This window comes from Poecilia formosa, unplaced genomic scaffold (genome assembly GCF_000485575.1).
Source record: "Poecilia formosa unplaced genomic scaffold, Poecilia_formosa-5.1.2 Scaffold61, whole genome shotgun sequence".
Classification (NCBI taxonomy): Eukaryota; Metazoa; Chordata; class Actinopteri; order Cyprinodontiformes; family Poeciliidae; genus Poecilia; species Poecilia formosa.
In genome coordinates, this window is record NW_006800000.1 from 1119232 (window position 1) to 1135536 (window position 16305).

The 16305-nt window shown below is 40.3% G+C and overlaps 1 protein-coding gene across 2 annotated transcripts in view; it reads left to right on the forward strand.

The window, feature by feature from the left end:
• The first annotated feature begins 3031 nt into the window (after positions 1 to 3031).
• LOC103139440 (SRY-box transcription factor 6) overlaps positions 3032 to 16305 on the forward strand; it is a 94688-nt gene continuing 81414 nt past the window's right edge. Inside the window, exons 1-2 of one of the 2 annotated variants that reach the window (XM_007554063.2) lie at positions 3032 to 3333; positions 6499 to 6709. In XM_007554063.2, the coding sequence (XP_007554125.2) occupies positions 3103 to 3333; positions 6499 to 6709 (442 nt within the window). In that variant the 5' untranslated portion in view covers positions 3032 to 3102. The remainder of the gene's footprint in view (positions 3334 to 6498; positions 6710 to 16305) is intronic. The other variant, XM_016672470.1, reaches the window with a different exon arrangement.

Genomic DNA, 16305 nt, shown 5'->3' on the forward strand with positions numbered 1-16305 from the left:
TGTATGGGGCTTGTCAGAAGATGGGGGTGGGGCAGAAGGATTTCTCTCCACTCTTTAGCTGCCTGAGCGCAGCCCTCCCAGCGCTGCTAATAAATTATTAACTCCTGCTGACAAATACTGTTATGGAGCCTGCTGCAGATCTGTTGCATTCTTTAACAAGATTGCTGTAGACACATGTTACAGGAGGATGGAGTCTCCACTGCTGCCTCTCTTCTTTGCTCCCTGTCTATCGTCTTCCCTCGCTCACGCCTCAGCAGTTTGACTGATGGCTGGAGACCAAAGTAAAAGTGCCTCAGAGACTGAATATTTTAGTGGTAAAATAATACCACTTGATTTACTGTGTAATACAAAAGCAGTGCTTTGTTTCGCGCTCACACTCCATTGAAGACGAGGCGCTTGTTTCGCTTCAGGCTCAAGCTTTTTGGGTGCATGAATAAAAAATACGTCGGATCCTACGTGATCGGCCCGCTCCCACCACTCACACACACGTGAACCCCCCAATTCCACCCACCGTTAAGCACGTGCGCTGAACTTTGCTCTGACTCTTGATTTTCAATTAACGGCACACAGTTTTGAAGCCGGGATTCGATCAGATATAATTGCAGGAAACAATTTAATGGCTGATTAAAATTGAAGGCTAAGTTCCACTAAAAAATACAGCCAACAACACTTCTGAGCGCCGAGGCTGAAAGACGGGGAGACAGAGACGAGCTCAGGTCTGCTAATCAAAAAGGTTGGCTCCGAACACAATTTCTTTGGGAACTTCAGATATTCCTGTTCCGTTATGAAATATTTGTATTACTCTTCTTCTAGTTTCTTGTTTTGATTTTTCAGTCCATTATATGTTTTTAGCCCATTGGCATGCAAACAAATTATGATAATAATTCCTCTTAATGTGAGCATAGATAAAAGATCTCATGTGTCAGTGAGTTAAGACCAAGAACCATCAGACCTTAAGTCCTTATTAGTAAAGTATCCGTTCTTACATAGAGCATATCTTTGCTTGTCTTGTACTGCTTGGCTTTCAGCAGAGAGTGCAAGGACACCACAGCACCATGCTCTGCCTCAGCCTTGAGTGTCCCCTCCACACACCCCTCCCTAGGTTCTACTAGTAAGTTAAGATTGGAAGTAAAGTGCTGTCACACTGACCCCTGTGGATAGAGCAGGAGAACAGGGCAGATGGTGATCAGGGATGAAGTTTATCATAACAAATACTTGGTTTTATCACTAGTCGGGTATTGCAAATATGCCAGTTCCCCTTGAGCTTTTTTTTTTTTTTTTTTACATTTTGTCATGTAGTAATCTCTAACATCGGTGAGTTTAATTGCCATGTTTTTGTGATAGGCCACCCAAATGTAATGAATGACTGTGTAGCTGCAGAGCATGTTTTCTGTTTGCCATGAAGAGATTTGGAGAAAAATGTGTGAGTGCTACTCTGGTCTGGTAAGACTGAAAATGTTTTTTTTTTTTTCTTAAATGCAAATTGCTAAGTGTGACGGAAAACTAAGACCACACCCACTGTAAGAAATGGTGGTGGGAGCATCATGCTTTGGGAGCAGGGAAACTTACCAGGGTTAGTTTAAAAATGGGACAAAGCAAGATACAGGTTTATTTATTGCTGAAGAAAATATGTTTGAGAATATTTTTGTGGTAAAATAATACCACTAAAAAAATACTTGTTCACATTTCAGCAGAACAACCTAAAATATACAGCCAGAGCTACAATGAAAACAGTTTAAATCAAAGCAGAATCAGTGGGAATACTTAGGTTCACTCTTCATTCAGTCTGACTGCGCTTAAGCTTTTTTTCTGAACGAAATGGGGAGAAATCCAGGTTACTTAAGGGTAGAGTCATACCCTAAAACCATACACACTTATCACTGTAAGTGCAGGAGAAGTTGGTTATAATTGACTCAGGGGGCAGAATGCATTTGCGCACTGCACCTTTTAGATTTTCATAAGTAATTCATTTATTTCCATTCATTATTTTGTCATACATGTCAATCACCTGAAATCCCATGTAGCTTTATAGATGTAATGTGACAAAACGTAAAGTATTTCAATCAGTTTAAGTACCTTTGGAAAGTACCATTAAAACAAAGACCCGTGAATCCGCACCGCCAAATCTATATTCCACTTCCTATGTCACTCAAATATTAAAATACCTGTCTGCTTAACTTTACAATGTTGAGTTTTGAATAGTTTATATTAATTAGTCTATGTATCCTGCAACTGAAAATAAATAAATAAATAATGGTAACAAGCAAAAACTGGAGAATTAAATTATTAAAAACTAATTATTCTCCAGCTTCCTTTCTCCACTTTATAACACAGGAAGGCCACATTATTCCCTTTTTAATTGATTATCAAATGCATAATTAGATTTTCTTGCACAGTGTTTAATTTTATTCATTGCAACATACAGCATGAGTGTGACCTCATTAATTGTGAAAACAAAATGGAACTGGTTGTGTGAATAGTAAAAACACTCAAACGGAAAAAAGGCCAGGTTGTAAAAAGGCGACAGAAATTTGAATTCAAATTTGTTTTCTTTCCGTCTGATTTGTCAAGTACATCTTTCACTGTGATATTCAGGAAAGCACGCACCAGATTTTTGAATAGTTCCCAGCTTTTTTTTTTTTTTTAAAGGGTACTTTTATTCTAAATAAAATTGGCTGTTTGGGTCTGATTGCTTCAAAGTAAAATCACCTCAAACAAGGAAAACTAAAGATGTTTGAAGGACAAAACCAAATGGAAGATTAGTCAGACAGTGCATGAAAAAGAAAGGTAAGAAAATAAACCGTTCCTTTAAAAATACCTTGGAAAATTTGCTTTAAAAAAATCTGGTTTTTCACTTCTTATGGGGATGCAGTTCTACTTATTGGCTGACCTTCTGTGGTAGATTTTTGGGCAAATCCAAAGGACACATGATTCTAAACGAATATCAAGTCATCCATCTGAACCGAACTTTATTAGGGACTCGATGACACGCAGAACAGACCAGCAACACGCATGACAACCGGTGATATTCGGGAATTGGAGTTTGCGACAGAATTTAACGTCTTTTTCTCTACTTTTGTTTTGTTGCCCTGCAGCAGAGTCATGTCTTCTAAGCAAGCCACATCACCTTTTGCATCTGTGGTTGACGGTGACGATGCTATGAGTCAGGAGCACTTGTCTTGGGAGAAAGACGAAAGCGCAGAGGCCCACGGCACCCCCCAGCTGCCCCTGCACAGTTTGCTCCACGGCAAAGCCCCCGATGAAATGCAGCCGCTCAGCAGCGTGCCACCAGAGAGCGACTGGGACAGCCTGGTGTCAGCACAGCAGCGCATGGTAAGGCATGCACACAACGCACTGCAAAATTTCAATCTATTGCAGTCCTCTGACAAAAAAAACAAACAAAAAAACAAAAATCCTTTGTATGGATAAAATAGTTGGAAAAAAAATAAAGAATCACCTTTAGCTTCTGGCAATGTTAAAAATGAATAGCAATAAACAGTGTTTGCACTGAAATCCACTGATATGTTGAAGTGTGAAATCACAAAGACATTCCCTTTAGAAATAATAAGAGAAAGATCTCATACCTGAGTGCCTCAAAAGACCCAGTGAATTTTTAGAAGTGAAAAGTAAGTTTTCTATGTGTCTCAAAAAGTGTTTAAAGTCTTTTTACTTCTAGTTTCGATGCCTTTGTGGTGGGAATTTAAGCATAAAAGGAAAGCCTTGCAAAAGAGAACAAAAAAAAAAATGCCTATTAGTGAACACGATGTGCTTATGCCCTCCCTGAGGTATTCAAATACAAAATGATCAGACTTTCATTGTTTCTAGCTTGCACAAAGAAGCTTTATCCTTCATTTTACCAGCCTTATGGTTCCTTAATGCCATAGAACCTTTAGAGCTGCCGTCTTCAAAAGGGAATACTTAAAAAACACCACACTATGAGTCACTATTTGGGGGTCAAACAGATGATCCCACACTCTCTTCTGAATGTTGGCTTACAGAATGAAGTCAGACAAGGTGTAAAGGAAAGGTATACTTTTCTACCCCAATTTGCATGCTTTGGTTTTTGTTGCTGCTAAAAAAAGATGTCTTTTCGGAGACCCGCAGCAAGAAAACAGCAAGGCCCCGGGGGACCATGTGCATTCTAAACGTAGAGCAGTTTTGATGTGAGCAGAGCAAGGAAGAGCAGATACGCTTGTGAGCTATAGATGCAGGAGGCAGGTGGTTGTCTGTACCAGTGGGTCTCTGAAGTAACTCTGCATCCGGCTGCTGAGACCCTCCACAGCAATGCAGCACAACACGTACATGAACAGGTCCTGTAGCGGACATAGCGTCGTGATGGTTGCAAGTGAAGAGGACAGGAGAGATGATTAGCTGTTGACGGGCAACTACAAAAAATGGTTTAGTTCATATAAAATTCATCTGTCAGAAAATGTCATATAATTTACTGTTAAATGCCATAGTTTTTGAACCCTTTGAATCTTCAGAAAACAGAGTTCGAGTTCTCTTCAGATTATTTCAGTTCATGCCAACACAATCCAGGTACACAGCTTCACACAGAGCAAGTTCATTGTAATTTCACTAGTCAGTTGATGTTGTATATGCCAGTGGTATAAAGTTGCTCATCTATGGAAGCTCTCCCAACTGCACGATGCGGTCGACTTCACAGCAATCTGTTGTCCCGTGCTAGCATGTGGTGACAATGAAGAGAAAAAAAAACTTCCTTTTAACTCTAAGAAACCTGCAGCAGAACCTGGCTCTGCATGAGCGACCATCCACTGAGACAGACTCAAATTTTGTTAGGTCAGAGGAGAGACAATACAGAAACACAGGAGCACTGAAGCAGTAGTGCTTCCTGTGTTGAGGTAAGAAGAAAGAATAGAAAAAGGGGTACGGATCGTAACATTATATGGGGAGTCTTCGGTCTTTGATAGATGTTGGATACAGCTTTGCAGATTTTGTTTATTTTGGACAACTTGGGCATTATTCTGTAATATATTAAGGGAGTGAACTTAAAAATCATCCGCAGAGGTTATTCAAGGTAAGAATACATTTTAGTTCCCGGTTATAAAACCTCCTCGCAATTTCTTTCCCCTTATTCTGACACTTTTATTGTTACGTCTTTATTGTTTGAGGATTAAACTAAGAAATACGAGAATAAAAAGACAAAAAAAACAAAAAAAAAACAGCATGAGACAAAATGAGCAAAACAGGAGAAGGGTAAAACAGAGCGACAGCGAGAGCATGAGGTGAAGCCTTGAGGTGGAAGGGACGAGAGTTGCCTTTGCTGATTACCTGGCTCCATTGCAGTGCCATGCGTCTGTGTGGGCTGTGCCCTGAACCCATGCCAGCTGATTAACCCAGCACTTCTCCACTCCTCTCAAGCGCTCTCCACTGTCTCTGCTAGGCCGCGTAGGCATTCAGCTCAGCCCTGGGAGGTGCTGTGCCACGGCCGTGCCACTCTGCCGCTTGGTACCAAACCGCCCTGTGCTCCTCTGCTCGACATACCACATAGGGATGAGATTTTGGCACATAATGGCCTATTTTTCTGCATTCCTGACCGTCTTTATTTGGGATTGTCTGGCTTTCAATGTTGCATCCTTCAGTAACAGCTGTAACATCCCATGTTATCACACTTTCTATGATAAATGTGCAGCATGTGTTTGATACAGATGTCTGCTGTGTTTATTCTCTTCGGCACGCGGGCCAAAGTTTAAATCAGAGATAACTGTTCCCCCGTTAAAGGCTCCAACTTCTGGCTGCACAGCTACCTTCTGCTTTCTCAGACTCCAGAAGCCATAATTAACACTACCTTCTGTCAAACGCAGGCCTCAAACGCAGGTCTGTGTGCCGACTTACGCACTCCCAAAGTATTCTCCCCCATTCTTTCCCCCCTTTTCTTCGTGTCTCTGTTTGTGCACAGGGAGCAGTCAGCCAGTCAGCCAGAGATGGAACCCCTGGTTAAATACTAAACCATACACAGGTGGGACAGAAAAACAACAACAGCCCCGAGACAGGATGCAGATTTACGAATGCTTCAGGCACTCAGCTAAGAATAGTCCTTTTCTAGAAAATGAGCAAATTACACGGCAGTCATCTTTACACAAATGCACTCAAACAGCAATTTAGTTTGAAGGTTTCACTGTATAGATAGTGCAGATGAATAGTAAAGCCTTAACAGATTATGGATTGGCACGATGAAAAGGTACCTCATCATTTCATCTCAATTTTTCACTTGTCACGTCTTATTTACCAGAATAGATTGCGCTGTTGAAAATACAGAAGCTCGTGCATAAAAGCCAGAGTTGAGCCATTTGATGTGGCCAAATCATTCCAAAGCTCAAATACCTCCCGCAATCACGACATTTGAATGAAAAAGAAAAAAAAAAACAGTCTAAAAGCTCAAAAAGCTATGACAGTAGCTCAACAGGCTTATCATTAAACACACATCCTTCCTCTTACCTCCTCTCCTGACGTTTTTTTTTTTTTTTTGTCTTATAGGAACCTGACAGCAATAAAGTATGTTCCCTGTACTCCTTCCGGAACAATTCCACTTCTCCACACAAACCTGAGGAGGGGGCCCGGGAGCGGAGTGACATGCTGAGCGGATCAGCATTCGGGACTCCGGAGCGCCGCAAAGGAAGCCTGGCAGACGTTGTGGACTCGCTGAAGCAGAAGAAGCTGGAGGAGATGACAAAGACAGAGCAAGATGGTATGTCTCCCCGTGTGAGTGTGATTTGGAGCGAGAGTCCAGGAAGGCCTTGTTCCTACCATCTAATCCCACTCCTTCCAAATATTCACCGACTGTCTGCCTCCGCTCTCTTTTTCCTCTCCGCCTCACACACTTACTCAGGCTCACACAGGTCGGGATCAATGACGCTACAGTATTTCCACTTTGTTCTGAACCTCTTCCAATATGACAAAGACTGTGTGGCAGCACACCTCGGCATAAGTGTGGTCCTCTTTCATGCCAAGAAAAACTCTTTGACTATAAAACTCAGAGTGCGGACCTGATGCCAGGAACATTACCTCTTTTTTTTATTTTTGCTACACAGAACACTTTTCGCTCTGAGCATACATGAAAGGTAACTTCTCTCAAATAGCCCAGGACCTTTACAAAGATCGCACCCGATTAATGTGACTAATTAGTTCATCTTTTTCTTTTTTTTTTTTTCCTTTTTCTTTTCAAAGCAAGCAGTGACAGCTAGAACAAGAAATCCTCTCCTGTAATAAGATAGTTAGTTCTCTGTCGTATCTCCGCCCGTTACACCCTTCTTGGCTCTCCCTCCTACAGCCTGGAGTCTATCAAGAGTATGGCGGAAAAACAAATATTTGAAAGAGCTTCTGAAACACATCCCCCTTCTTAATTAAGGCTGTAGTAATATAACTACATCCAATCAAATGTTAAACCCCCTTGGGAACGCATGTGTCTCATTTAGTGTCTGGGGAGCTCTTAGCTTAAGCACTTCATCAGACGAATAAATTAGACCTCTGTTAGCCTAAAAATAATTTGCCACTTCTTTTTTTAAGTATGCATGTGGCGATCTTTGTAACAGAGCATCACAGACCTCTCACCAGATAATTATGCCGCCACACCCTCCGATGACTGATTGTTTGTGTTGTTATTTAGATATTATCAGACAGCGCAACCAGCCTGGGCTCCACAGGGAAAAAAATAAACACAATTTACTTGCTGAAATTTAACGTATTGCTTCTCAAAATTGATTCGAATGACCATGTGCAACTTCAGCGACTCATCGTCGAATACTTGTCATTTTGATGGCAGATTTTTCTTTCAATGCATATTCCCATATGGAAAGCTTGTGTGTGTTTTTAATATGTGGCTACCGAAAAATGATCAGCACTTGACATTAAAAATAAAATAAAATAAAATAAATTAATATTCCATTTCTGTAGCATAATGTCACACTGAACAATTAAGGAATATCCAGTTTATAATTGGATCAAATGCTGACAAAAATGTCAGGGTGTCAAAAACAAAAAAATGTATTATTAAATATATTATATTTTTAAATTCATACTTTAATATTTAAATTTGATCAGAAAGTTTAGACACTTTTTACTGATAATCCAAAGAAATTGGCGAGGAAGTAAAGAAAATGAATATAAGGTATTATATTAGATTAATTTACCTTGTTTACACGTTTACTATAGATCCTATACATATTGAGCAAAGACTTGGATCTAAAGTTAATCCAAGTATGGCACTACACCATAATTTATATATCGCAATAATAGTTCTGTGCATCTAATATATGGTGCTAATATTACTTTTTTCCAAGTGTAGTTTGAATTTAATGACTGTTTTGTTATTTGTGGAAGGATTTTTCGCGACGGCATCATCAGTGCTCTCGGTGGCAACAGTGGACATTATGGAAATGAGCCCCATCTGCTGAAGGCTGGTTGTTGCAGTAATTTAAATGGTCAAGTGCAGCCTGTAATCCAGGGCCGTATGTTAGCGCGGAGAGGAGAGGATGCTTCGGACTGCCATACAGCTGTTTGAATCTCCTGTTGATAATAGCACCGTGGTCTGCCTCATGCTCCCTGTATCTCGGGCACCAAAATACACTCCCTTGTTAAGGCAAATTAGTTTCCGTGCAGGGAACCCAGCAGAAGACAAGAGCCATACGAAGTTCGGCATGCCATCCCCGTGCCGAGAGAACTGAGAGTTGCTCTGTTCTCGAGAGCCCTCGAGGAAGCTTCTGTGGTGATGATCAGTGATTACTGTAAAATGGTGGGAGGCAGACTCTTACAAACTGCCTCCCAAAGAAGTTAACAGCAACCTTGGAGATATCATAATCTTGTGTCTTTGTCTATGGAGAGGGACACTATTGGAAATGAAAAGAGCTGGATTAACCAATTAAAGGACATAGAGGAACGATCTCTTGTTGATGTGTCTAATGTGTCATAAGCAAGAAAAGACGATGAATATAACACTTTTTTAAGCATTTCAACTGTTGTGTCTCATTCTGCTGCTCAGTGCTTGTCTGATCAGGATTCACAGAGGCCCTCAGAGACTCTTCACCATCTGCTACTGTTCTTCCTCTGTTTGATTTTTATTTATTTATTTATTTATTTATTTATTTATTTTTTGGGTAGGTCAAGATGGTTCTGTGGAGATAACCACAGTGACCTAAAGTGGAGAAAAGGATACATTCTCCTTGTAATAATCCTACTAACAAATTCGAAAACCCAATTAAAGTAATGTAGAAACCAACTAAAGCTTAGATTGAACTTCTTTCAGACATTCTGAGCAAGTTGAACTATATTACCAGATCTTCCTGTGATTTTTGTGATTTATTTATTTATTTTTTTTTACTTTTTATATGTAACTTGTTATAAATAACACACATTATCTTCTTGAGACAATACTGCAAAATTAAATTAGGCCTTAATGCTATTATTGTTAATTAAAAACCAAACTGACCTTTAGGCAAGAACAAGCAGACATGGAACGGCCTATATTATTAATGGACAGTGATATTTCTGATGTCTTCCATTACCATCATGGCTTCCTTTAACAACATTATGAGGCTCATTTCCTGATTCACCACAATGCCTAATAAACCCTGCAACAATAGAGACATTGCTCAATATTATAGGTGTAATTCCTCCATTCCTCCATCTCTATATATTTTTACCCTTTCACCCTCTCCATCCTTCTATCTTTACTCTCCATCTTGAATCCCTTAAAGTGCTTTAAGTGCTTGTGACTGTGCTAATGAATGAAAATGTCCTCCCAGCAGTGAGCACTGCATTTAGCTGAATAGTCACCTTTGCTGTAAAAGCTCTATTAGGCCCAGTTGCCAGCAGGGCTAACGATTGTGCCCCATGTTTATTTACTAGGTATTGTAAATGCATTATTTATGGATAAGCCTCCAGACAGCACTTGTCAAGAGTTAAAAATGTCAGAATTAAGTATTATGGTAAAAAGAAAAAATAGCTACCATTATAAAAACCCAAGGTGACCTTGCTTTGATTCACGTGCAGTTAGAACAGTTTTATATAATGCACTAAAGTATGAATCAATACTGTGTAAGTCAACAGAAATCCTTGTGTGTTGAGTCTTTATGATTGTCCCAAAGACAAGGACGGGTAACCCTGCTTGAGGCTCCTGTTCCAGCTTTTAGGGAGCGTTATCTGGGGGATATCGACTTGACCGCACACCTAGCATCGAGCATATCTTGTGTAATCTTTTATTATTAAGAAAAATGCTTGCTTGGACCAAGTCAGAGAAAGTACATTTTCTTTATTGGTTGGCATACAGCTGACAAGAATTATAATGAATAGATTAAAGAAAGAAAGAAAAAAAACAACTTAAGAACAAATCAGAGAAACGTCTATAATTGGCTAAAATTCAGCAAGAACAATCCCTGTACTGATCAAATGAAACTCTCCCGGATTAGCTGCTGTGTTCTTGATGTGCCTCTCAAGTGTACATACCTGGGTAACATGCATCCCTTTTTGAATAATCAAAGTGAATTTACAACAAGGTGGTTACATTTTTAAAATATGAGAAATAAAGGCACTAACATAAAAAAATAAAAAAAAGATTTTGGGACATTATTTTACGACGGTAGAAGAAAACTTGGGAACAATACCTCATCAAATATTCCAAACTTGGAAGATCTGAACATAATAAATGACTACTTCTTGTTGTTTACCGTACCTGGGCTGTGATAAATGACAGTGATCTGGCAACGTTTCAAGGCAGTTGTTGAGAAAGTTGAGCAGTGAGCAGTGGTAGCCTGGGGACATTTAAGAAAGGAGATTTTTCCCACATAATCTATACTTACAGTATAATAATACACCCATTCTCTGCAGAATAACTGCATTTCCATGTGCTGCAATTCAAGAAAAATACAGGACAAGAAATCTGGATATATGCCAATGTTTCCGATAAAGAAGAAGAAGAAAAAAGATGCTCTATTTAAAATCGCATCCCTGGTTTAGGCCAGCTATTTAGATATTGTAGGTGCTCTTGCAGAATAATCAACACCTGAAACCCTTTGACACAGTCACGGCTAATTAACTCAGCAAAGGGGAGTCAAAGCACCAGGCAAACTGCAGCCGCTTGCTTTTTAATCTCAGGCTGAAGGATATTTAATGGTTGCTGGGAAAAAAAAGAGTTCCCCTATTACAGCGGCAGGTAACCCGACTGTCGCTTGTGACAAAAAGCAGCGCAGCAGGGTGTGCCAGCGGACTAATTGTGCTTGGGCACAGGATTTATATATTTGAACTGTGTTTGGTTCCAAGTCACCACTTAGACCTGTCTTCTCTATTTGTAAGTGTAATCCCCCCGGCGAGACTGTGTATTATCACTGTATAATGACTGTGCAGTAGGTTGAGTGTGGGGGAGTGATCTGCATTGTGTGAGTAGCCCCAGGTCATTATCCGCTATTACAACATGCCATGTAATGAGATTCTGGGATGGGTGAGAGCTGCGGTAGAGAATGGGATCAGCTCTAAGGCTTGTGGTCTGATTAGCGCTGATGAACTCTTGACTCTGTTGTTACACCGTTCCCCCTCGGTGTCAGGGCTCCTGCTGACTCTACATGGAGGCTCGCTGGAAATTGGTTGCAGGTGCTGACGGTGTCAACAGATCTATTTCTTGCACATTTACTTGCTTTAAATGCAGTGCTCAAAAGGGTTGTGGGATTTTTTTTTTTTTTTTTTCATGTTCTATAAGTTTCCTTGCATGTAACTTGTGTTACACATTCTGTCACATAAATTTGTTTTTCCCCCTTTTTCAAAAGAGATTGAGGAGCTTTCTCCCTGCTCCTCTTTTCGTTCCCGCCCCTCTCCCCTCTCGTCTCTTCAGCAGCTGCCATGTCATCTGGTTCTCCTTTATCCCACCTAATTAATAGGAATCTTTGTTATAATGATGTGAGTACGAGCCTCTGACTCCATGCATATGCAATCAGGGCTGGAAATCCATTTCCTTGCCTGCTGATTCTTCACACATTGCTCTCCACTCCCTCTTACTGCTGCAGCCTTCCGGACAGCACCAGCCCAGGACCTTTGTGTCAGGACAGATGCAGAAGCCAGACATCTGTCAAGCATCTCTCCTACGTCAAGCATTTTGTTTTTTTAAATAATCTGTTGTCTCTGTTCGTAAATTTGAGCCGGCCTCTTAATTTCATAACGTATTTGATTGAGTTGACCATTTTTCTGTATCTGCGTGTGCGAGTGAGTGTGTGTTCAGGCTTGAATGTCCTGCAAGTGCCAGTGGGGGCCTTCCTGTGTGTGTGTGATCTCTCTTGGCCTGTGGCATGGTGCAGCAGCTCAGTGGAGCAGCTCTCTGGTCTGTCACTTTTGTTTGAATAGGTAATGCAGATCTGTTCAGGCTGAAGAGACACGAGCTGGAATCGCTTGTTAGGACACATGATCAAAAGTGGCTCTCCGCTCTCTGCCAATCAACCCTCTTGTCGCCCTGTGAGGCAGACGTTAAATAGATTTTTCGGCTGTATGCCGTGGGCTGCCTGCCAGCCTGACATGTGAACTTTCACAAATCTGACACATGGACCTTTTACTCCTCCCCGCTTTTCATTCCTCTTCCTTCATCTCTTTATTTTGTCTTCTTTCTTTTTTTCCTGTTTTTTTTTTCTTCTCCCGGTCTTCCACCCTATCATCTTTTTGTCCTTATCTGGCCCAGATCAAAATTGTTCCTCTTCCTATGAATTTTGTCTCCCACCGTTTTTTCTTTTTTTTTTTTTACCCTCCAGTGACAAAGTTGCTCTAGTGCCAGGCTGAGATCAGAGCCCACTGCTAAATGGAGTGGCTGCATGAGGGGAATAGTCAGAGCAGAGAGCCCGGTCCACTGCTGAATTATGTATTTACTATCTGTTCCAAAACAGAGCTGTCACATAACACAGGCCTGTTCCCGTGGGGTGATGGAGGCCAGCAAAGGTTTTACTTTACACAAGCTAAGGAGCAGATTTTGTTGCCCGTTTCAAAACGGGAACCCTTTCTGCTGTCTTGGTCGTTCAGATGACAAAACAAGCAGCTGCTTCTTCAATGTGCCATTCTTTGCATTCAAGATCACCTTCCCCACTTCTCATATTCCGATTAGTCAACAGTAGCAACTGCTGCTGAGCATTCCAGGGGCCATCTTCCCCGGGTTTCAGCTGTTGTGTGTCCCCCTGCACCCACGTAGCACAAAACTCCCATTGTGATCTTGGTTTACAAGTCGCACAGAAACCCCTTGATGGGAGGAAACGAGTGTCTCTGAGAGACAAATCACAGCCAGGGTTACACAGAGGCTCGCTTGTCTTTGTATACTCACAAATCCGCACGTCGGCTGTAGGTATAGCTCGTCTTATGCATATTTATTGAATGGGATAGAAAGACAGGAAGCAATGCGACATTGCTTCCTAATGCATTATGAAGTTCTTTTTTTTGTTTGTTTAAATTAAAAACAAAACGTTAGCTTCACCTTCTTGCTACATGCGAATAATCAAATGATTAAATCAGCGACAGCTCTGAGAGTATTTTTGGAGAGACAGAGAGTGAGCAGTGCTGACACGTACTAAGGCAGAAGCTATTAATGCTTCTATATTTGCCTTTAGACCATATAGGCTGGAAGTGGGAGATAACACCCTTGTTTTGCCGTCGTATGAAACACGAGGAGGGTCATACGCAGACAAATTGCACAAAGTGGGAAGAGTGGTGGTGTTGGTCAGGGGGGGCAGGGGGTACTGAGGCAGTCAGAAATAGAAAGAACAGGGTATTCCACAACGGGATGAGGAGAAGACATGTGTCCTGCTGCATGTGTGTGTATGTGAGCCCGCTGCAGGGTTGCTCTCTGCATCCCGCTGTATGCCAAGTAAGTATCACTGTCCTAGCCGTGGCATTCTGCTCCCAAGCATTCTCTACACATATCTTGACAAAAGAAATAGTGTCATCTGACCAAGGATCAAAATAGTGTGAGTGTAATTCACACTCTGGGCACAGACAGCCTCTGTGGCCCTCTAATGATTTCACAGCACATTTCTGACTCAGTCTGCGAGTCAAAGGTACGTCAGCCATCCGGCAGATTGATCCTGCTTTGATAGAAGCAGACATGACAAGTTGTGCAGATGCAGCCCATTAACATATTTGCATTGTTATTTGTCACAGAAAACAGGCGAGCGGGAGAATGTCTTCCAGCAAACTTTAATGAGCCGTCTCTTGAACAAAGAGACTGTTTAATCAGCTCTGATAAAACACACGTTTTTTTCCTCCTCTATGTTTCGCCCCCCCCCCCCTCAACCCCACTTGTTCAATAACATTACAAGCATGAGGAGGTGTGATGAAAATGTCAGAAGAAATTAGCAGAACTCTGTTTTATTGCGTTGCAAAGTGTGGGTGCCAACCATAATAATCGTAAGATGAATATCATCACTCTTAAGCTCAACCTCCAGTGTAATTTTCGAGATTGCACCGACCGGCAGTTTAAGATGCAAGATGTTGCTCTACTGCCAATTGCTCAGGAGGGAGGTCAGTAAGTTCATCTTGATGTCAAACAAGAATGAATGATTTATCGAAGCAGAACTTTTTGTTTGTCTTTCATGACAAAACTGCAATTGTTTTACCGCTCCACGCACTGTTTACTGGCCCACTCATCTTCCTCCCTCTTGCTTCGTTCTTTTTTTTTTTTTTTTTTTTGACATGTTATTTCTGGGTGGGTGGCACGTTGCCCAACAAAGCCAGTGCTGTTTGCTCCCCTGTTGTGAGCTGGACCAATGAGCTCAGTCTCTCAAGAGAAGCACATTTCTCCATCTTTGCCCAGCAGGTTGCAGCCCATATGACTCTGTATCCCACAGGAAGGGAATAGGCATGATTGAAAAGAAAAGGAAAAAAAAATACAGCTTGTATTGTCTCTGGACTTGAACAAGAGCACATTGAAACATGTAGTTGAGGGTAAGTAAATGGAGGTCTTTAGAGTGTTAATCCAGCCTTCTTTGTCACAGTTTCAGTTGTTTAGCACTTCAAATCTGAAGTTACTCTGACTTCAGATTTGAGAAAATTTGGAAAACAATCTATTTTTTTCTTGTTGTCATGTTTTGACTGAAGATCAATATGCATCTGTTTTATTTGCTTGATGCCTTTTTTTAAAATCTTGTTACATGTTTTAAGAATGACCTTTGCGGTGTCAAATCTTCCTCCAAAGAAAACGGTAGTTATGCATTATTTTTAGGAACACAGACAGACGGATTGCCATAAAAGTGAAATATGCAATTAAAAATGACTTCAGTTTGTTTTAAAGAGAATTTTAGAAATAGCGATTTTGTTAAAAAAAAAAAAATCTCAGTGAGGGGTCTCTCCCTCCACTGAATAAATATGCTCAAATTGATTTGAGCATATTACAAATTACAAATTTAAATGTGTAATTTTCTTTTGTTACCATACAATACTTCTGGAATAACACATGTATTTATTTTAAGGTTTTTGTCACAGTTTTTTCATTGTTTTTTTTTTTTTAATCAAAAATGTTGATAAATATAAACAACATGGACTTCAATGTAATTTAAATATTATTTGGCTGTTGCATACATTCATACTTTTTCTTTCAAAAGCAACCAATGTAAGCTAAAAAAAACAAAAAAAAAGAAAAAGTGACCCATGGGGTTCTGGTCCAGTTCACATTATGTGTAGATCCTAAAGTCTGGCATTTTAGTAAACACATTCAGATGAGTAATTCAGTAAACAACTTTAATTATGCAACTTTTTTTTCCACAAAATTGTTGTTTAATGAGAAAATAATACTAAATTACAAGAGCTGCAGAAAATTCAACACATTTGCAGTTTTAAGTATCATAACATGTTCCGTAATCATGACATTAAAAGAAAAAAATAAAATAAAATGAAAAAGCTTTATTATAAGGCTCAGTCTTGCATGGTGGCTGTCCAGAGTTCCTAAAATAAAGTTTCAGTGTGTAAAGCAGACACTTGGCTTCCCTACAAACTGTGATGCATTCATGTGGATCCTATTAGTCTCTTTTTGTCCTTGTGGAGTCAGACACCCATTAATTTACTAATTCACACTGAACTGCTATGATCACAGTGCTCCCCATTTTCTTTGCACGTCTATTAATTTAACATAGATGAATAAATGTGAATGTTTTCGAGCATTGATTAGCAGGCAACTTTATGTCTGACAGTTAAATTGCTGGGTACCCCCCCTAAAAAAATCTCCCCAATGCAAGGTACCCAGTAATTAAATTTTTGCGGGAAATTATTATCATTTATTACAGTGCGCGGACTGTAATGATTGCTAACATCAAATGGAAATTATAAATTAAAATT